At 43.9% G+C, this 23,148-nt stretch overlaps 1 protein-coding gene across 1 annotated transcript; it reads right to left on the bottom strand.

Moving 5' to 3' along the window:
- Positions 1-2,362: 2,362 nt before the first annotated feature.
- On the bottom strand, positions 2,363-8,906 carry LOC139455338 (uncharacterized). The gene is made up of 3 exons (XM_071236891.1): positions 8,224-8,906; positions 5,890-5,946; positions 2,363-3,212 (listed from the first exon to the last, which is right to left on the bottom strand). The coding sequence occupies exons 1-3, from the start codon at positions 8,904-8,906 to the stop codon at positions 2,363-2,365; spliced, it is 1,590 nt and encodes a 529-aa protein (XP_071092992.1).
- Between the last annotated feature and the right edge of the window lie 14,242 nt (positions 8,907-23,148).

The raw sequence follows: 23,148 nt of genomic DNA, 5'->3' as shown, positions 1-23,148 counted from the left end.
TGTCACTTGATTCAAATAAAATGGCGGCGCCCAGTCAAGACAATCTGATCAATAATTAAGATCTGTTTTATAATAAAATGGATGCATCAAATCACCTGAGCACCTTGACTAAAAATCTGAAAAAAATTGGAAAAAATCTGTCGACGCCCATTTGACGGTACACATGAACGGCAAATCCTGCAATCGACACGGCTGCGATATCTTTGTTGAACGGATCCATGGATTGTCCACACATTTCGAATCCTCGTGGATATCACGACCGCTTCCGTGGTCCAGTGGATAATGCCACCTCACGGATCAGAGGAAGGTCGGTGGTTCGATTCCCGGCCGCGCCATAGCCCATTTCTGGTGTCCCCCGCCGTGATATTGCTGGAATATTGCTAAAAGCGGCGTAAAATCAAACTCACCCACAGCTATACAAGTGCAATAGTCTTAAACGCAACGTTAAACCTATTTCAACCTCACTTATCAACTTATTCATATCGGATAGGTCGACTTGCAAAACATAAGCATACACCGCGACTCAATTAAAACAATGAACAGTGCACACCTGGCATCGACTTAAAATCAGTCTCAAGCAGACCTGTTCGGATAAGATATTGCTGTACCGTAATTAATAGTCGTATTAGACCCAGACCCGTGAAGATCCCGGGTTAGAATAGGTCTTCAGCAACCCATGCTTGTGGCGAGAGGCGACCAACGGGATCGGGTGGTCAGGGTCGCTGACTTGTTATCGTATCCCAATACGGTGGATCGATGCTCATGATAACAATCACTGGATTCATACTCGATTATTAACAGCACGCCGTCATGTAGCTGGAATATTGCTGAGTGCGACGTTAAACAACAAACAAAGTATCTTTCTTTACAGGCTGACACTATGAGTGTGTGGGTGTTGAGTTAGACTGAGTGAGTGATTATGGTTTTACGCCGCTTTTAGCAATAATCCAGCAATATCACGGCGGGGGACACCAGAAATGGGCTTCACATATTGTACCCATGTCGGGAATCGAACCCGGGTCTTCGGCGTGACGAACGAACGCTTTAACCACTAGGCTACCCGACCGCCCGTGTTGAGTTAGAGGGAAACTATAGGTTCATGGTAATTGGCAATCATAGCAAGTGTTAAACAAAGTCATTTAAACCTCTGTGTTTGTACATTTAAATTTTATTGTCTATCAGTACAGGGACCATTTGAATTCTTAGTGTACAAAGATAATGTCTTGTTTTTCACCAATTTCACCGCCTCCGCGGTCTAGGGGATAGAGCGTCGTCCCGGAGAGCGAAGGTCGGCGGTTCGATCCCCGGCCGTGTCATACCAAAAGAAGTAATAAGATAGTACTAGTTGTTACCCTGCCTGACGCTCGGCATTAACCGAATACAAGGACTAGTCGGCTCGGAGTCGGTATAACGTATCTTAGAGGGGTATCCAGGTTAAACATCAGCAAGGTATCTTAGTGGGTTAGCAGTACTTATCACTATAAACATCAATCCAGACTAAACTTAACCATATTTCACCTCACCTCATCTATACCAGACCGCCTCCGTGGCCCGAAGAGCTGAGGGGCCGGAGTTCGATCCCCGGCCGCGTCATACCAAAAGACGTTAAAAGGTGGTGCTTGTTGTTACCCTGTCTGGCGCTCGGCATTAAGGGGCTAAAACAAGGACTGGTCGGCTCGGAGTCAGTATACTGTGTCTGGGTGGGGTATTCATGTTAAACTGCTGCATGGTATCTCAGTGAGCTAGCACTATAAATCGGCATCAGTCCGGACTAGTACAAGCAGCCACACACACACACATACACGTTCATGCACGTCGCTATATAAGTGCAATAATCTTGGAGGCGACGTTAAACCCAATTTCATCTATACCTCATCTATACCAGTACTTGGGGCCAGTCTTACCCTTTTACGAAGATAATGTTTCTAATTACGTGGGAGACACGGGGGGCCCAGTCGTCTAAGGCGCCGCAATTCGCTGTGCAGAGTTGCGTCCCTTGGCTACGCCAGAAATCTATGATTGTGGGTTCGAATCCCGGTTCGGCCCGATTATGTTTCTAGGTTTGTCAGTACTATACCCGTGCTCGTGGGTTTCACCGAAGTGGTAAACGTCTAAGACCTGCACCACTTCGGGCTTTCCTCCCACATTAAGCTGACACGCCGTGATATAACTGGAATACTGTTAAAAGCGGCGTTAAACCCAACTCACACACTTACTCTAATTACATCTGGATCTTAATTAGAAAGAATCTCAAACCAAGGAACAGTTTACCTATAAGATGGAATAAATGACACATTAGGAAAGATAAACGATTTATTCCAGCCGATGACAATCGTGGGTCTTCAATCCTTCAATCGTGGGTCTACCTCGCTATGGACATCAGGTCTACTACTTTCTGCATCTGTCTCTTCTTTATCTTATATTCAATTGGAAGCTGATCCCCCGCACTGGGAATTGTTGATTTCCGTATGGACTTGGTCTTTGGCACTTCATCAAAGGACACCGACAAAACATTAGCACATCTCTGAGACTCATTAGACCCCTGTCCTTGCTTCGAATCCTTCTTTGTGTCACACGTCCGTCCAACAAGCTCTGGCAGATGTACTTCCGGTGTCTCTTTATTATCTCCCTTTCTCTCCTTGACCTTCGGCTTCGTAACCTTGGCGGTCCTGAAGCCTGTTCTTAGACATCCGTCTCCAAGGAGAGCTGTTGACAGGAATTCTGACAGTTTAACACTAGTGGACTTTTGATGGTATGTTTCCCTGAGAAACTCCACATGTCCCCCCTTAATATGCTTATATTGGAGAAATCGTTTGAAGGGAGACTGTAACTGGTCGAGTAACCGCTGGGTAGCCGAGGAGGAGTCAGAACTGGGTCTGGATCCTGGTTTGACGGTTAATTCTGCGTCTTGTCGAAGCAGGATCTGAGGCAGTGTGTTGGACTTTTGCAATTCGCGTTCCCTTCTCAAACGTTCGTATTCCTTCATGTGGTCTTCAGTTGTGTCGTCTGCTCGGCGGTGTTGATGGTCTGCGGTGTCGCTGCTCTTCTTCTGTCGAACTGGAGTCAGACTTGGAACGCTGCGGGTGCTGGTTAAAGACGGTTTGTCCCCCTTCTTTCGTTTTGGGTTGTCCCCCTGGGGCGTCCTGTCATGGCCCCTCTCCTTCTCCTTACCCCCGGACTCCGCGGACATGACGCTACTGAGGTCGGAGCAGCTGGGGAGAAGACAGATATATAATTATTTTTTAGTGTTAACTTTTCCTTTTTTTTTGAGTGTGTGTGTGTGTGTGTGTGTGTGTGTGTGTGTGTGTGTGTGTGTGTTTGTTTTTTGTAGTTTAACGCCGCAGTCAGCAATATTCCAGCTATGCGACGGCAGACTAACTAATCGACCCTGGAACAGACAAACCAGTGACTGACATCACATGAGCATCGATCTACACAACTGGTCTATGATGACATGCATCAACAAGTCAGCCTGCCTGACCACCCGATCCCGTTAGTCGCCCCATAGCTTCAGACTGCTGAAAAAATAGAAATTGTCAGCCACAGAAATTACATTGTTGCAAGGTGTTTCAGGCTCATATTGTTTATTAAAAAACATATCTGGTTTAGCAGCGTAGCTGAAAATATATAATCTCGAGACAAACTACCAGCAACCCCCGCCGAATGTCAAATAGTCGGTCCCTTACGACAAGCATAGGTTGCTGAAGACCAATTCTAACTCGGATCTTCACGGGGGACAAGCATGGGTTGAAGAAGACCAATTCTAACCTGGATCTTCACGCGGGACAAGCATGGGTTGAAGAAGACCAGTTCTAACCCGGAACTTCACGGGGACAAGCACGGGTTGAAGAAGACCAATTCTAACCTGGATCTTCACGGGGGACAAGCATGGGTTGAAGAAGACCAGTTCTAACCCGGAACTTCACGGGGGACAAGCATGGGTTGAAAGAAGACCAATTCTAACTCGAATCTTTACGGAGGACAAGCATGAGTTGCTGAAGACCAATTCTAACCAGGATCTTCACGGGGGACAACCATGGGTTGAACGAAATACCAATTCTAACCCGAATCTTCACGGAGGGGTTTAGTGAGTTAAACATTGTTTCGATGATGTCACGATGTGTCGTCTTTATGTGACCGGATAAGACCTGGTTATAGGGTAATCTTCTGGATTGTAAAACCCGAGAGAAGAGAGCCCAGGGAAATGAAGTCCCGATGACGGAGGTCTAACTCACGAGTCTCCCCCGAGGGTTTACAATCCCAAATATAACAGAGGAGTGTTCTATGATCACATTACTCTTGGATTAGAACCCATGATCAGTACATCCTGTCGTGACAAAGGGACCTAACTCAGCCCTGTATTTGTCACCATGTCTATGCGTGCCACAGAGCTATTAAAGAAGGATTTTGGTAGCTGGTCTAATATTATTATGAAAGAAAGGTGAAACACAGAGTAAGCAGTATAACTGTTTTATCACGGGAACCTGTAATCCAGTGGTTGATTGCCTATCCACGCCTTCGGGGTACATAATCAGCAATCAGTTGTTGCTTGCTGTTGTTTAGCGCCACACTCAGCAGTATCCCAGCTATATGACGGCGGCCAGTAAATAATCGAGTCACTGAGCCTGACCACCCGATCCATTTAGTTGCCTCTGACGACAGGCATGGGTTTCTGAGGACCAAAGTTCTTACCTGGAATCCCCACAGATGAACCAGCCTTGATGATATTAGAGAATTGTTGTCATTAAGTATACTGATTTGCTCCCGTATAGTTTGTTGGTTGGTTTGTTGTTTAACGCCGCACTCAGCAATATTCCAGCTATATGACGGCGGTCTGTAAATAATCGAGTCTGGACCAGATAATCCAATGATTGACAAAATGAACATCGATCCACGCAATTGGGATCGATGCCATGCATCAACCAAGTCAGCGAGCCTGACCACCCGATCTCGTTAGTCGCCTGTTACGACAAGCATAGTCGCCTTTTACGGCAAGCATGGGTTGCTGAAGACCTATTCTACTCCGATCTTCACGGGCCGCTCCGGTGTAGACTTGCCTGATTCAGTGTTAGAATACTGCTGTTCAAGACACTCGTAGATTTCGTATATGTTGGAAATAACTATTCAGAGAAACACTCACGATGTACAGTGACACCTCGTTAACTCGAAGTCATTGGAGTCGTAATATCGAGACATCCGTATTTCGAGACAAGCGGAGTGTCTTTAGTGCTGGGTGCCGTTGTACCAGGTCTTAGCGGTAGTATTAGTATTTAGATTGTTGGGAAAAGCCCGATTGTATATTTGATATGATCTTGACGCGAAGCTACCGGTTTGGATTTTGTTTTGCTAGATTTTGCCCTTGTTTCCAATCTCATTAAAATCATATCTAAGTTCTCGCTACCCCTTAAAAAGATCTGAGAACATCTCATTACGGTCACGTCAGAACGACCTTTCATCTTACCAATCAGAACGTCGCTAACCTGATCAGGAAAGTGACAGTCGGAATGTGTAAGACTACTTGCGTCAAACTCATCGTCTATCTCTCACTTCAGTTGGATAAACATTTGAAACGGAAGAGACTTCCATAGCCCGTGGGAAGTACTGCCAGACAATCTCGGCCATCTATTAGCCATTCCAGATTTTTTCGTAAAGTTTGTAAATTTTTGCTTTGTAAAAATAACTTTCAAATGGTTGTCTGGAATGGAAGCCGCCAGTTTGAAACAAGTGCCGTAAATGTCCAAAAGCGGATTTCTGATTGGCCAATGTTTACTTCTTGTTAGTCATTTTATTGGCAGTACGCTAAAGATTGTTCTGACGTGGGGATGTCCTCAGATCTTTGTTTAGGTAGCGAGAACTAAGGTCCTATTTTAATGAGATTGCCCTTGTTACCTTGCGTCCGTGTCGCCGGGGAGCAGTGCAGTGAAATCACATGAGTTGACAATAGAGCTGGAACACAAAATGGGTGTGGTCAAAAACATGCAAAGGGGGCGTGGTCAGTGACATACACAAGGAGATGGTCAGTTATATGCAGCGGTAGTGAGGTCAGTTACATACGTCGGGGGCGTGGTTAGTGACATATATAGGTAGTGTGGTCAGTGACATAACCAATAGGGGCGTGAGGTGTGACATACATAGGGGTGTGGTCAGTGACATACATGGGGCGTGGTCAATGATATGCAGTGGTAGTGAGGTCAGTTACATTCGTCGGGGGCGTGGTTAGTGACATATATAGGTAGTGTGGTCAGTGACATAATCAATGGGCGTGAGGAGTGACATACATAGGGGTGTGGTCAGTGACATACATAGGGGTGTGGTCAGTGACATACATAGGGGTGTGGTCAGTGACATACACAAGGGGCATAGTTAGTGACATACATAGGGGCGTGGTCAATGACATACGTAGTGGGCGTGGTTAGTGACATACATAGGGTGTGGTCAGTGACATTCAATGGGTTGTGGACAGTGACACACACACAAGGGGTGTGGTTAGTGACATATAAATATATATATATACTAAGCATATATTATATATAGGTGTAGTAGGTGACATACGTAGGGTGTGTGGACAGTGACACATACACAAGGGGCGTGGTGCAATACATGGGGGCGGGGTTCGTGGCATGCACAAAGTGCGTGGTTCGTGACATCTGGACACTACACGAAATAACTAAGAGTCCGCAACGTTGCCATACGCATACAAGGTAATCAGAAACACTTTCAAATGTGAAAACAATATCAAGTGAACGTGAACCTGCTATAATTTGTGACGTGCCGTGTTGGGTATAGGTAGAGGAGAATGTATGTTGTTTTACACCGCAACCAGCAGTATTCCATCCATATGACCGACTGTAAGGAATCTAAGTCTGAGTAAATGGTGGCATGGTCAACGATCCACGCCGACGGGGAACAGTGACGAACGTCATTCCACGCCATAACTGTAACCTCTGTAGTTACCATGGTTACGTTAATCAAGGTACTGGGAACCTTTTCTACCTTGGCACCTCCGCAGGAAAATTGGTATGGGACAAAATACATTAAAGTAATAAAATCAAGAAAGTTTTTAAACTTCCAAGATTCTGAGACTTGATGAACCAATTTATTTGGTGCAAACATTAAAGTTAAGTAAAGTTAAGAAAATCCTCGGATCCTGAAACCTCCTTAAAAGGATACCTATATTTTACCAGTAACAATGTACGCAAAAATGCTGGACTATTCGAGTCTTAGGATTTAGTATCGTCACTTGATTGTCTGCATTCGTGACCAACTCGTGTTATTCCGGGACAAGCCGAATAGCGACTCGTGCCCCTCTCTTGGCCATTTTTGAGAACGGGTTCCGTCTTAGCGCAAACGGGCATGCCTAAAACAATTGTCAACTCGTTGCGTAATGGTTCACATATTATTTCCCCATGTATTATATATATTTCAGAAGCAATTTAAAGCACATTACGGCGTGCGGAATTATACAGTATGATTGATCACATTTAACCGTGTCTTGGGTATATTTTTAGATGCAAGACATAAAATCAAAAATTATTACTGAGGGATTCTTTGACGAAGAACTGAAATCATACACACATTCTGAATGGTTTGTCGTATTTTCGCACATAACATTCATCGATAGGGGTACGAGTCTTTTTGCAGGTTACGGGAAGGGGCGAGTTGTGACGAATGGTCTGTCTGGTCAAGATTCGATTGAGTACAGGACGCCGTCGTAGGGTAGGAGTACTACTGTGAGGCAACAAACAACCACTTTTTTGTACAAGTCGCGTGCGTGGCGGGTGCTACCTGTAGGGCAGGACATGCTTACCCTTTTATCGCGAACACTTGGCGTCATCACCGATTTTCAGTGATCCATTCATATAATATCAAATGCTATTTTTCCTTTAAAGCCCCAAATAATTTGTTTCGGTAGATAGTCTAGACTGATTTTCGCTGGCGTTGACGTGTTATATTGACACATTTAGAATAGGCAGAAAAATCATTTGTGCCTCGCTACCTTCAGTCTCGGCCATCAAGCTCTTACCAATCCACTATGCGTTTCTTAATAATATTGTTAAAGCACCATAAACAAAAACTGGGCACCGTTCCACAAAGCGATCTTAGCGCTAGGACTTTCGAGAGCCAGGGTTAAAGTATGGGAGTTGAGGTCACCTTAGCGCTAAGATGGCTTTGTGGCCCAGGAGTCGTTGTATCACAGCATGCACTCCCAGTGGCCAAACTAACCATATATTTTTAATCCTGATGGCGTAGGGATCTGGTACGTCAACCCCAAACTTGGGCGGCGGCCGGGACTCCTTCCCGACATCCGCTACAGTATGGCACTTCCGGTACTGAGCCATATAGTCGCTGGAGTCACTCACGTGTCGGAAGTGGTATGGTGTGTACTTATGTTCGGCGAAGAGACGCTGAAACACAGAAATGTACGGTTTCCGTTTTGACACAGACGCACCACTATTCTGTGGTCGAGCCTTGTTCTTTGGCCCTCCCCACGCACACATGATACCCTCCTCTCCTTCATTAATAGGACTGCAGAAACACTTCCTGTTTGACAACGAAAACGATTTGAGCTGCTCTCCGGAGGAAGATTTCCCATAATTGCACATACATTTAGGTGTCGTCTGCACGACCTCAAGCGCCTCGTTTTTTGGAGAGCATTTGTCTGGTAAATCATGATATTCCTCGTCCTCCTCTTCAATAACTGCACTCCCTGACCATTTGCATACGAGGGAACCATTAGCAGCGGCGACTGTGTCAATTTCTGGAAAAACGGTTCGATGGTGTTTGTCACAGTTCTTTGGTATGTCGTCATTGAAATGTGACTGAAACTGAGATTCGTAGTTCTCGTTTGGTTGTTGCCATGGCAACAGTCCGCCATCTTTGATTTCGATGATACGGGCTTGTGTCATACCATCACTTCTAATTACACCACGGCAAGATTGACATTAATTCTTTATCAGACCTTGAAGGGTTTCCTTCCAATAAGAGCAATGGTCGACTTTTGCGGTGAATAATTGAGTGAACGCCAAGCAATATAGCCGCGATGGTGTGATTCTGTGGCGCAGGAGAGAGTCACAGTTGACGCCAGACACCCATTCCTAGGGAACTGATCTGAAACAAAAACAAGGACATTTATTTCCTCGCTTCAAATAATTAAGGATCTTGTTTATAAGAAAACAAACTTTAATTTGCTGCTTCTATCGATTCACCCTGAAACGAGGAGGAGGAGGAGGAGGCGAAGAATATATTTTTTCACAACACATTTTTTGCAAGGCATCCAGCGGGTCCGACGAACAGTAGTTGTTGTTTTTTCTCGGGAAGCTTTAAGACAGTTATTTCCCCCATAATATCGGTCCCTTAAAACAAGGCAAAACAAGACTCTCATCGCAATATTTTGACACAACACGTCATACAGATAAATTAGGCGAATGTGAAATGGGGTTTAAGATTATTATTTTGCACTTAAATAGCTTCTGCATGCGCGCGCGTGTGTTTCTAGTCCGTACTAATGACGGCTTGGTAGTGCTGGCCCATAACGATACCATGCCCCACAGTTTTAACATGGATTCCCCACAGGTATCCGACTCCGAGCCGACCAGTCTTGCTTTATCCTTAATGCCGAGCGGGCATGGTAACAACAAGTACCATCTTTCAACGTCTTTTGGTGTGACGCGGCCGGGTACCGAACCAACGACTTTCCGCTCTCTGGGCAGATGCTCAAACCACTATACCACGGAGGTGGTAGATACAGAAATTCCATCTGAAGGCCTATGTGTCTCAATTCAAGTGATGCGTTGATTATCGTTCATCTGCGAGACACACAGCATGTAACAAAGATTTTCTTTAAAGGGGGCGGTGTAGCCTTCTTCACGTTGTTAATGCGTTCGCTCGTCGAGCCGAAGACCCTGACGATTCCCCCGCAGTGATGTTACTGGAATATTGTTAAAAACAGCGTAAACCACACACTCATTCATTCACTCACTCTCTTAACAAAACGCCCCGTGAAGACCTGGGTTAGACTAGGTCTTTAGCGACCCATGCTTGCCGTAAAAGGCGACTATGCTTGTCGTAAGAAGCGACTAACGGGATCGGGTGGTCAGGCTCGCTGACTTGGTTGATGCGTGGATCCCAATTGCGTTGATCGATGCTTATGATATCAATCACTGGGTTGTCTGGTCCGGACTCGATTATTTACAGACTGCCGTCATATTGCTGGAATATTGCTCGGTGCGGCGTTAAACAACAAAAAAACAAAAAACAAAACAAACCCAATTGCATGGATCGATGATCATGACATCAATCACTGGATTGTTAGGTCCAGACTCGCTTTTCTACAGACCGCCGTCATATAGCTGAAATATTGCTGGGTGCGACGTTAAACGACAAACAAACAAACAAACAAATCTTAACAGAACTGTTTAGATTTACCTGTGGTGAAATCCAGTATGCTCCACGAAACTCAAACGACAACGGCTGTTTTCTGATGGACACATGTCCGTTCAAGTGAACCCCTTTGTACGTTACTTGTGTACAGTATGTTGAAATAAAGTCAACATAACAAAGATCAAATAACTTAAGGCTATTTTTTTTTGGCGACGTATTTGTGTAGATTAATGTTTAAACCAGTCTGTATTCGTCACACCTGGGCGCTCTCACCTGTTTTCGTCCACCTCTTAGACGATTAGCACCTTGCCTGAGTTACGCTGAAAACTTAAGCTGTATGACGAGGGTCAGTAGATATATACACTATGTATGGGCACGTCTTCACAATATATACACCCGTGGATAAACACACACCTGGCTCACTCACTCCCAACACAAAGAACCAGTCAATCTGAGAGAGGCTGCTATTATACTTCCTTCACACTGTTTAAACGAAAGGCAGACATGTCGTTAGTCGTATTTACTGATTGTGATCCTTGCCAGATATGACCCATGCCAATATGTATATGTTCTGCATTCACCCGTGGCTTTGTAGTCCAAGAATAAGAAAGTTTATCTTGACAAGAAGCAATCGCAAATATAATATTTGTATTGAAACGTGTACGGTGCATGATTGTGTCTGTCAATGACTTATGGTAGATGAATAGCAATTATAAGTATATTCCATCGTATGTTCTGCTATATCGTGTACCGGTCTCTAGATGTAGATATTGGCGATTGTTTGTTGATTTTCTTAACGTGATAATGTCAAAAGACATTGTTCCGAGTTTGACAAACCCGACTGATTGAAATTCGGTCTCGACACTTAGCCATGAGCGTGAAGGTATTTGTCAATCAAGACTTTACGTTCAAAAGTTTACGTTACTGTGAACTCTGCCAGAGTGTGAGCACACGAAATGTGACACAGCATTTTAATTGGTTGGCTTTAGCTAATTATCTGCACAATAATTTCTTAAGATCTGTCATAATGCTCGTTATAGTCGGTACGTTCACTGAATGATTTGTCAAGATGGTAAAGATATCACTGCTTGAATGACACCCAAAGTGAATGAGTATGGTTCTACGCAGCTTTCAGCAATATTTCAGCAAAATTACGCCCGGGGGACACCAGAAATGTTTCTAGGTTTGTAAGACCTGTATCACTTCGGGCTTTCCTCCCTCATTAAGCTGACTGGAAGACTGTTAAAAGCGGCGTTAAACCCAACTCACTCAGAAATGAGCTTCACACATTGTATCAGTGTGTGGAATCAAACCTGGAACCTTATCGTGACGAGCGAACGCTTTAACCACTGGGCTATACCCCCAACCCTCGACACTCGAAACGCTCATTATATTGAGTATGGATCCCGGAGTGATGATCCCCTTTGCACAAATACTGACTGACCAACAGGAAAGAGTGAAGGAGTGAGTATGGCTTTACACCGCTTTTAGCAATATTCCAGCAATATCACGGCGTACCCGTACACTATGTACCCATGTCGGGAATCGAACCCGGGTTTTCGGCGTGACAAGTGAACGCTTTAACCACTAGGCTACCCGACCGCCCCAACAGGAAAGATTAGGCATTGGCTATGAGGCCTAGTGACGATTCCTGGGTGGAAAAGGCCCAAAATAGCCTATGCTTGTAGTCTGAACTCACCAAAAGCGCGAACATCGGGTGATTACAATGATTACGTTTGTTTGCTTGTTGTTTAACGCCGCACTCAGCAATATTCCAACTATATGACGGCGGTCTGTAAATAATCGAGTCTGAACCAGACAATCCAGCGACTGACATCATGATCATCGATCCACGCAATTGGGATCGCTGACATGCATCAAACCAAGTCAGCGAGCCTGACCACCCGATCCCGTGAGTCGCCTCTTACGACAAGTATAGTCGCCTTTTACGGGTTGCTGAAGACCTATTCTGTCCCGGATCTTCACGGGTCACAATGAGTAAGTGAGTGAGTTTGACTTAACCGCTCTTTGAACAGTATTCCAGTTATATCACGGCGTGTGGGAGGAAAGCCCGAAGTGATGCAGGTCTCAGACGTTAACCACTTTGGTGAAACCCACGGGTATGGAGCTGACAAACCTAATCGGGGTGAACCAGGATTTGATCTCACAATCATAGGTTTCTGACGCAAAAACGGGAGGCAACTCTGCGCAGCGACTTGCGGCGCCTGAGACGACTGAGCCACCAGTGTCCCATCGTATGATTAGTGTGTGATCTGGCTGTTGTGTATCATCATGCTCCGACGATGTTGATCGGTGGTCATGCTGTCAACCACTGGTTTCTCTGCCTTGAATTCTGATGCTTTGCAGGGCGTTTAGCTGCGACGTTTAACTACATTAACTCACTCAGATTTGACATAACTGATCATGGTAGCCCCGAAGATGTGGATGCCTGTATGTAATCTTTCACCGGCAAGATATATTTGTTGTCTACCTGTCCCTCGGGGTATATTATTAGTTGTCTACCGGACTCGAGGGGTACATACCTCCGGGCTTAGGCAACATATACTAGCATAAACCCATTAACCCATGTCTTCCGGGGGACCGGCGGACAACGAATCTTACCATACAACTGCTGGTATGTCTTATGCTTCAAAATCGGTAAGAATACCATAGTTAGGCATTTATCCACTTCCTCGAAAAATAGCAGACGACAGAAAACAAACTTAGATTTATTACCCCTAGATCTATTTCATTCGGAAAATATCGTAAATATCCGGAGAATGGCGCCTTACATCATTAATTCGAGATACAAAATTGCGATTGGTATGTTTCAACTGTAATGCCAACAGTTCGGCAGTTGGGGTACATGGGCTCCACTTTGGGCACATATAACATATATATCCCTCGAGATCGGTCGGCAACTAGTATATACTGGTGAAAGCGAAGTAATCGGCACGATTACACGTGATATACGCGACAAACAAAACAGTATAGGCAACATAGCTGATCTTATGTACGATAAAACAAGCAATATGAAACTGGCTGGCCCTTAAACATTTTATCGTTTCATCAGAGTCAACAACTGATCTCCCGAAATATACCATATTGAAATGATATACACCCAGGTACCTTTGGCAAAACGGCGTTGAAGAAGGAAGTATACAAGATAAGTCCTTGATTAATCTGTAGATTATTTGTACGGGTAAATAGCACTAGTTATTATGCATGTGGTTAAGAAATAGAACGTTAGTAAACGCAATGCCCGGATTTCTAATTCATGATTTAAGGAGCGATAGGGTAACCTAGAGGTTAAAGCGTTCGCGTTCAATTCGTACATGCGTACAATGTGTGAAACCTATTTCTGGTGTCCCAAGCCGTGATATTGTTGGAATATTGCTAAAAGCGGCGTAAACAGACTCACTCACCCTGTAGATGCATACGAATCACATATTTAAGAATGTACAGTTTTAACGTAATACAGCCATCGCTGTTGACGTAATATTATTGACGTCACACTTGATGAGTACGTCACGCTCCAGCAAGGTTGACGCCATGTGGGCAATGTTGCTTTCGTGTGTGTGGAACATCACGTGTGTGGATCATCACTCAAGTGTGGATCATTACTGCTGTCTGTACTATAACTTCTATATGTGTATAAACTCGCGTGTGTCATAACTCACATCTGTATAACTCTTATGTGTACCATAACTCCTATATGTGTATAAACTCGCGTGTATCATAACTCCTATCTGTATAAAAACTCGCGTGTATCATAACTCACATCTGTATAAAAACTCGCGTGTATCATAACTCGCATCTGTATAACTCGTGTGTATTATAACTCACATCTGTATAACTCGTGTGTATTATAACTCCTATCTGTATAACTTGTGTGTGTATTATAACTCATATCTATATAACTCGTGTGTGTATAATAACTCCTATCTGTATAAGTCGTGTGTATTATGACTCACATCTGTATAACTCGTGTGTATCATAACTCCTATCTGTATAACTCGTATGTGTATTATAATTTATACGTGCATAACTCGTGTATTATAACTCATATCTATATAACTCGTCTGTGTATTATAACTCATACATGCATAACTCGTGTATTATAACTCATATCTATATAACCCGTGTGTGTATTTTAACTCCTATCTGTATAACTCGTGTGTGTATTATAATTCATATCTGTATAATAACTCGTATGTGTATTATAACTCATATATGTATAATTCGTGTGTGTAATATAACTCATATCTGAATAACTCGTGTGTATATTATAACTCCTATCTGTATAACACGTGTGTGTATTATAATTCATATCTGTATAATAACTCGTATGTGTATTATAACTCATATATGTATAATTCGTGTGTGTAATATAACTCATATCTGAATAACTCGTGTGTATATTATAACTTCTATCTGTATGACTCGTGTGTGTATTTTAACTCATATCTGTATTATAACCCTTGTGTATTTCAAGTCATATCTGTATAATAACTCGTGTGTATTATAACTCCTATCTGTATAAAGCATGTGTGTATCATAACCCGTGTGTATAATAACTAGTGTCTATCATAATCCGCGTGTTTGTCATAAATCGTGTCATACTGTCGCACTGGAAATATTAACACCCAGACACTTGTTTCTCAAATTCAATAAGACACACACACTCATGTAACAATCTCACCCCTAGGGATCCACTATACTGAACAATAAACATACACCGACTTACCTGGGCACGTGTTAAGCCTGCAAGTTCCTGCTAGTGTTTGATCAGTACTGTAGCCGCCCGTCTGTCGACCCACGTACTCCAACCCACCGGCACCTCGTCAATAATGCAACCATCCATCTCCATGTTGATTGACAGTAATCAATACCACCCCATTGTCTTTTTATGACTAGGAAGCCGAGTAAGTTGTCTAATTAAAATCCTCAACGATGTGATACGTCGCGGAAAGAGATAGCTTCTAACTGATAGGGAGGGCATATGTCTGTCGTTTGGAGCGTATACTGCTCAAATATAGTCAGGGATTTTCAGTTAAATCTTCAAGCGAGACAATTAAAAGGACAAAACTGAGAAGCATACAGGCAGCCGCCATATAGCTGGAATATTGCTGAGTGCGGCGTTATACTACAAACTCTCTCTCTCTCTCTCTCTCTCTCTCTCTCTCTCTCTCTCTTGGGGGCACGGGTGGCCCAGTCGTCAATACCTTTACCGTATATTCGGTATATTATAACGGTAAATTACCGTAATAAAATACAAGTGTCACCAGCTTTAATACGATGGTTTGTCAAAAAAGCTTTTCCCCTATCATATTTTACTACAAGTAGACAGTTATCTAATTCCAGTATACTTAATTAAGGTTTTGAATTCTCTTTTGTATAGAGTCCAGGTCAATCCGACCTATTTCCGACTTTGATTGACGTAAATGGCGACTAACGGGATCGGGTGGTCAGTCACGCTGACTCGGTTGATGCATGTCGTTGTTGCAGACTCGATTATTAACAGTCCGCGGCGTTAAACATTAAACTCTCTCTCTCTCTCTCTCTCTCTCTCTCTCTCTCTCTCTCTCTCTCTCTCTCTCTCTCTCTCTCTCTCTCTCTCTCCTGAAAACAGACTTTTAAGTCAATTTGGACACAGTCAATTGTATCATGTTGGATATTATTTTCTTGGACAAAATCCCTGACCTTACAGAACATAGGCACACACAAATATACCCGACTCACTAAGTTAGATACCCCGAACACTCAATACGACAGTAAGGTATGTATTATACTCTGATAATCTACCCCTATCGGATGTTGACATGTCACAATGTTTCGCATTGTCAAGCAGATGTCGGCGGCTTAGAGAATACCATGTATGAATAACCGTAAGCTTCTTGATAAAGTTTGGATTAACGTATAGATATCACCTGTGTTGTTATAAGTTATTATACCACGGTGTCTGACGGTCCTTGTTGCTATGTACTGGTCCTAGTGACGAGCTGTTCGGCAGTGAAGGAGAGCAGCGCTCTGATTGGTTAGGAACCATGCATATGGCGGACAGATTGGAAAAGAAGACTCAGTGAGTTAGGTGTGTCGCTAGCGGGGATGTGCGCAGTTTCAATTGTGACCTCAAGACGACATGATATCCGCAGACTCATACCAATCGACATACTGCGTTTTCAAGGTTACCTGTAGACGCCGAAAATATGACGTCACAGCACCAGAATTTCAAACTCTCTCTTGTCCCTAAAATTTGAAATGTCTCACTTTAATAGCCGATTTCTATCGCATTTTTTCTATTTTCTAGCCTATAATGCTTTATATTGTTTTGGGAAATGATACCTGCAGAGAACGACTAAGAAGTATTTTGTTATACATATTAGCTTCTGCGGTGTTGCGACCGTCATATTGGCTGTTTCAATCAGAGGTAGTTCTTGTGATTTGATACCTCTGATTGACCACTCAGAATCGAGTAATTTCCAAATTCGTGGTTGAATATAAGTTACATGTGTCACTAGCCGACTGTACGGTATTTTACGAGCTGAATGCGTTTTTACATCATGAAACCATGCATGGTCGATGGGTGGACACGTGTCGCAGAGGCTTCTGCAGGGTAATGGAGACAAGACAATAATTTATTTGCGTCTCACCCATAAGGTACATTGTACAGTATACATATAAATCAAAACATGCTGTAAACTTACGGCCAGTCGTAAAACGACTTATGAGAGACGATATGATCATAAAACCAACTTATATACCAAAATGAATATACATACAATACATACATCATGAATATAAAATAGATCGGCGCTTCAATAAAATATCATAGCAGGTTTTGGCCACGTAAAAGGTGAGATCGGAGCTGGATAGAAGTAGTGTAAATTGCTCACAGTAGGAATAGCCTTTGAAACACGGATCAGTAAAAGTACATCGTTTGAGAAGATCTGTTCTCACATCATTACATCGTGGGCATAAAAGTAAGACGTGTATCTCGTCCTCCACACAGTCTCTACAGTTAAAACAAAATCGCTGTTCTGGAATATTAGAGTAGCGGACAGCTTCTTACTTTAATGGGGCTACCCCGCATCTAAAGTTAGCGAGCGCACTTCTGTGGCAACGACTCAGTGGTTTCTTAACGTAATCTTCCGTATCGTAATGGTGTTTGAAACGCCTGTAGGTTCTCGGTTTATTTCTTAATGGAGAGACACAAAAGCATGCTGTTTTTACAACCGGATTTATTCCAATGATGGTCCACGTGTGCAATCAGTGGTTATGATGATGATGAAACCCTCGTCTAAGGGACGGAGGCCAAACCACAAGATGTCGTCAAAACTGGTCATCCAGTATCTTACGTGACCCCAAACTAAACTGTCCTTTCCCAGTGAGAGTTGTGACTAGAAATGGTGCACATAGTAGAGGTGTGAAGTACATGACCAAGGTGGTCATGTGACGCGGGAAGTACAAAGCCAGGCCAAGCTGGCCGACAGAGAACAAAAGGCTAGGCTGAGACCGCAGTAGCCTTAGCACAAAGAATCAATCACCACATGTTAGATTATGTTACTGAGGTGTGAGTTAGTGGACTAAGTAAAGTAATTTATTTAATAAATACACTAATCCTAAAATACCTATGTTTTGGATAAGTTTATACTAAACTACTTTTAAAATAATCCCAAATATATACATCCTGCCACACACGAACATTCGGCTCATGTAATCCCGTAAAATCCCGCACACCCCGCGAGTGATATCTGTGACACATTGATCCTAACGTCTTCACCAGAACAGAATTTTGTTTCGGTGCAAATTGTTTGTGCGACAACACCAGAAATGCCTTGTACCGGCAGTGGACTCGGTCTGGTAACTCAAACGGTGGACAGGGTCAATGACCAGTTGACTGGGGGTATCTGGGATTGGAATCATAGATCCTTAATCGCCAAAGGGACGTAACTCTGCACAGCTCAATAGCATGACAAAGTCAAGGGGAACGGACATCAACCTTGCGCATGCGTGCTACACCTTAATGTGTATTTCCGTTTGGTCAGGGACCATACCTCGAGGGAGGAGGTAACCACGGTTCAAAACTGTCAGGAATCCACTTTGTAACGAGTTTCGTGCACGTGACTATCTCAAGACGCAACACAACCTTGCGACCGTCGTGAACTTAATAGATTGTTTCTGTTTTCTTTGGTCTCCAAACAAAGCGTTTACATAATGTCTGTTAAGCAAATAGTGAACTGTCTTCAAAAACGGCCTTCATATGACACGAAACGCATATGCGGAGAGATCTATCGTTATGCGGCTCACAGTTAACTCAAGGAATATCACTACGCCAATGCTGCCCGAATCATGAAAGAAGCGGAATAAGCCGAGGGCGGCCGAGTGGACCCGAGTGGACCCGTGTGGACCCGAGTAAGCATTGGAGATAGCAATACTGGAAAAGATCTCTTGTTTAAAAAAAAGATTTGCTTCTTTCCTCTTTACAGCGAGTATACAATGTTTCGAAACAGCGTCTCAGAGGTCACAAGATGAGACAAACATGGTATTTAACTAGAAAGCCAAATTCTATTTGTTGTTTCTTTCTGATCCGACTTTCCTCTAAACCATTGTTTCATGGAGGCAGACAGAAACAAGTTCCAGTACAAAGTATGAGATATCGATTTAATATTTTTAGATAAATACAGTATTTCATCACTAAATACATCATTGTAAAAGCTGAAGAGTCGGTTATTATGTTCCTGGGGTAAACTACCGGACAAAAGAAAGTATACACCCATGTTTGATTGTGGCTTAGAATGAAACAAACAAGAAATGGTTATTCGATGGTGATGTATTTGATACGGGGTTTAAATTTGGTTGTTTGGTTGTTTAACGCCGCACTCAGCAATATTCCAGCTATATGACGGCGGTCTGTAAATAATCAAGTCTTGGCCAGACAATCCAGTGATTAATATCATGAGCAACCGATCCACGCAATTGGGATCGATGACATGCATCAACCAAGTCAGCGAGCCTGACCACCCGATACCGTTAGTTGCCTTTTACGACAAGCATAGTCGCCTTTTACGGCAAGCATGGGTTGCTGAAGACCTATTCTACCCCGGATCTTCACGGGTCTTTAAGTTTGGAGTATTTCGGCGACTGTTTTCAGCCGAGTAACGTTTTGATACCGTTTTGTAATTTTTAGGTCATCTCCAATTCTTAAGTGAATTATTTCTTTGGCCGACAGTTTAGATTGCCTGAATGTACACCCGATGTATGTGGTATATATGAGTACTCGGTACACTGGCTGCTTCCGGATCCGCGGGTCATCGTAAGCTATGCGATCACGCGGACAGATTATAAACTCATGCGATATTCACGACATCCATTAGAAAACGGACACACCAGGAATGGCGTGTTATATTAATGACAGGTACACTGTATTTGTCACCCCAATTAAACAACATCACAGAATTCACCGCAATGTATTCTTGTATACTTAAGATTCCGAATACCTTCGATATGTCTCAGTTGGTGTCGTGTTTGTTTGTTTGTTTGTTTATTGTTTAACGCCGCACTCAGCAATATTCAAATTATATGAAGACGTTCTGTAAATTATCGAGTCCGGACCAGACAATCTAGTAACTGATATCATGAGCATCGATCTTCGCAAATGGGATACGATCACAATCATCAACCAAGTCAGCGAGCCTGACCACCCGATCCAGTTAGTCTTCAACAACCCATGCTTGTCTGTCGTAAGAGGGCTCGGGTGGTCAGGCTCGCTGACTTGGTTGAAGCATATTATCGTATCTCAATTGGTCAGATCGATGCCCATGACGTCAATTACTGGATTGTCTGGTTCAGATTCCATTAATTACAGAACGCCGTTATATAGCTGGAACGTGGCCGAATGCGGCGTTAAACAACAAACAAAGAAACTAAACAACGTAAATACGGACACTGGCGTTAACATTGCCCAGATTAACAAATATCCGTATTTACGAAGTTGTGTCCCTTTAATTGTATGGAGACGTTACAAACAGTAATCTTACGAAAGACGAGGTTTCCGGAATGGCGGGTTTTCACTGTATTTCGCTGTCGATGTTATCCATCACCAAACAAGCTGTTCCTATATATGCTACTCAAAACAAATCATAGAACACACACACTTGGAGACTTTGAGTACCCACCACCCATGTCAGATTAACAATACTTAAAACATCGGGTGTTCTTTAACTTCTTTTGAGTAGTATATTAGGGTTGAGGGGACAGGCACCCTCTCATCGTAATACTGTACACGATCAGAATCAGAGATACACATGCACAGAATCGACAAGTGCTGATAACAATGTATCATACATTGTACTTCACGGCTTGGTGTGAGTGAATTTCAGACTTGGTCAGTGGTCCATGCCCTGTCCAATGCGCTATGCCTTATACAATGCTGTATGCTCTGCCCAATGCTCTATGCCCTGTCCAATGCTCTATGCCCTGTCCAATGCTGTATGCCCTGTCCAATGCTCTATTCCCTGTACAATGCACTATGTCCTGTCCAATGCTCTATGCTCTGTCCAACGCGCTATGCCCTGTCCAATGCTCTATGCCTTGTACAATGCTCTATGCGATGTCCAATGCTCTATGCTCTGTCCAATGCTCTATGCTCTGTCCAATGCTGTATGCCCTGTCCAATGCTCTATGTCCTGTCCAATGCTGTATGCTCTGTCCAATGATGAATGCCCTGTCCAATGCTCTATGCTCTGTCCAATGCGCTATGCCCTGTCCAATGCTCTATGCCTTGTACAATGCTCTTTGCCCTGTCCAATGCTCTATGCTCTGTCCAATGCTCTATGCTCTGTCCAATGCTGTATGCCCTGTCCAATGCTCAATGTCCTGTCCAATGCTCTATGCTCTGTCCAATGCTGTATGCCCTGTCCAATGCTGTATGCTCTGTCCAATGCCGTATGCCCTGTCCAATGCTGTATGCCCTGTCCAATGCTCTATGCCCTGTCCAATGCGCTATGCCCTGTCCAATGCTCTATGCCCTGTCCAATGCGCTATGCCCTGTCCTATGCTCTATGTCCTGTCCAATGCTCTATGCCCTGTCAAATGCGCTATGTCCTGTCCAATGCACTATGCCCTGTCCGATGCGCTATGCCCTGTCCAATGCTCTATGCCCTGTCCAATGCTCTATGCCCTGTCAAATGCGCTATGCTCTGTCCAATGCGCTATGCTCTGTCCAATGCTCTATGCCTTGTACAATGCTCTATGCCCTGTCCAATGCTCTATGCTCTGTCCAATGCTCTATGCTCTGTCCAATGCTCTATGCCCTGTCCAATGCTCTATGTCCTGTCCAATGCTCTATGCTCTGTCCAATGATGCATGCCCTGTCCAATGCTCTATGCTCTGTCCAATGCTCTATGCTCTGTCCAATGTTCTATGCCTTGTACAATGTTCTATGCCCTTACCAATGCTCTATGCTCTGTCCAATGTTCTATGCTCTGTCCAATGCTCTATGTCCTGTCCAATTCTATATGCCTTGTACAATGCTCTATGCTCTGTCCAATGCTCTATGTCCTGTCCAATGTTCTATGCCTTGTACAATGCTCTATGCCCTGTCCAATGCTCTATGCTCTGTCGAATGCTCTATGCTCTGTCCAATGTTCTATGCTCTGTCCAATGCTCTATGCCCTGTCCAATGCTCTATGCCCTGTCCAATGCTCTATGCTCTCTACAATGCGCTATGCCCTGTCCAATGCTGTATGCCCTGTCCAGTGCTCTATGCCCTGTCCAATGCTCTATGCTCTGTACAATGCGCTATGCCCTGTCCAATGCTCTATGCCCTGTCCAATGCTCTATGCCCTGTCCAATGCTGTATGCCCTGTCCAATGCTGTATGCCCTGTCCAATGCTGTATGCCCTGTCCAATGCTCTATGCCCTGTCCGATGCTCTATGCCCTGTCCAATGCTCTATGCTCTGTCCAATGCTCTATGCCCTGTCCAATGCGCTATGCCCTGTCCAATGCTCTATGCTCTGTACAATGCGCTATGCTCTGTCCAATGCTCTATGCTCTGTACAATGCGCTATGCCCTGTCCAATGCTCTATGCTCTGTACAATGCTGTATGCCCTGTCCAATGCTGTATGCCCTGTACAATGTTCTATGCTCTGTCCAATGCTGTATGCCCTGTACAATGTTCTATGCTCTGTACAATGCGCTATGCCCTGTCCAATGCTGTATGCCCTGTCCAATGCTGTATGCCCTGTCCAATGCTCTATGCCCTGTCCAATGCTCTATGCTCTGTACAATGCTCTGTGCCCCGCCCAATGATCTATGCTCTGTACAATGCGCTATGCCCTGTCCAATGCTGTATGCCCTGTCCAATGCTGTATGCCCTGTCCAATGCTCTATGCCCTGTCCAATGATCTATGCCCTGTCCAATGTTCTATGCCCTGTCCAATGCGCTATGCCCTGTCCAATGCGCTATGCCCTGTCCAATGCTCTATGCTCTATCCAATGCGCTATGCCTTGTACATCAGCTTTGTTTGTTTGTTTGTTTGTTTGTTGTTTAACGCCGCACTCAGCAATGTTTCAGCTGTATGATGGCGGTCTGCAAATAATTGAATCCAGTGATTGACATCATGAGCATCGATTCACGCAATCGGAATACGATGACATGTATCAACCAAGCCAGCAAGCCTGACCACCCGATCCCGTTCATCGCCTCCAACGACAAGCATAGTCACCTTTTGCGGCAAGCATGGGTTGCTGAAGACCTTTTCCA

Source organism: Haliotis cracherodii, unplaced genomic scaffold (assembly GCF_022045235.1).
Source record: "Haliotis cracherodii isolate W230 unplaced genomic scaffold, xgHalCrac1.p SCAF_11, whole genome shotgun sequence".
NCBI lineage: Eukaryota > Metazoa > Mollusca > Gastropoda > Lepetellida > Haliotidae > Haliotis > Haliotis cracherodii.
The sequence above is the reverse complement of the archived record's forward strand: the minus strand, read 5'-3'. Positions and strand labels throughout refer to the sequence as shown.

Coding starts and splice junctions, on each gene's coding strand:
- LOC139455338 (XM_071236891.1), bottom strand. CDS start 8,906: ATGACACAAGCCCGTATCATCGAAATCAAAGATGGCGGACTGTTGCCA. Junction 5,947..8,223: donor ATCAGGATTAAAAATATATG/GTTAGTTTGGCC, acceptor TTTGTGTTCCAG/CTCTATTGTCAACTCATGTG. Junction 3,213..5,889: donor CCCGGCGACACGGACGCAAG/GTAACAAGGGCA, acceptor TCTTCTCCCCAG/CTGCTCCGACCTCAGTAGCG.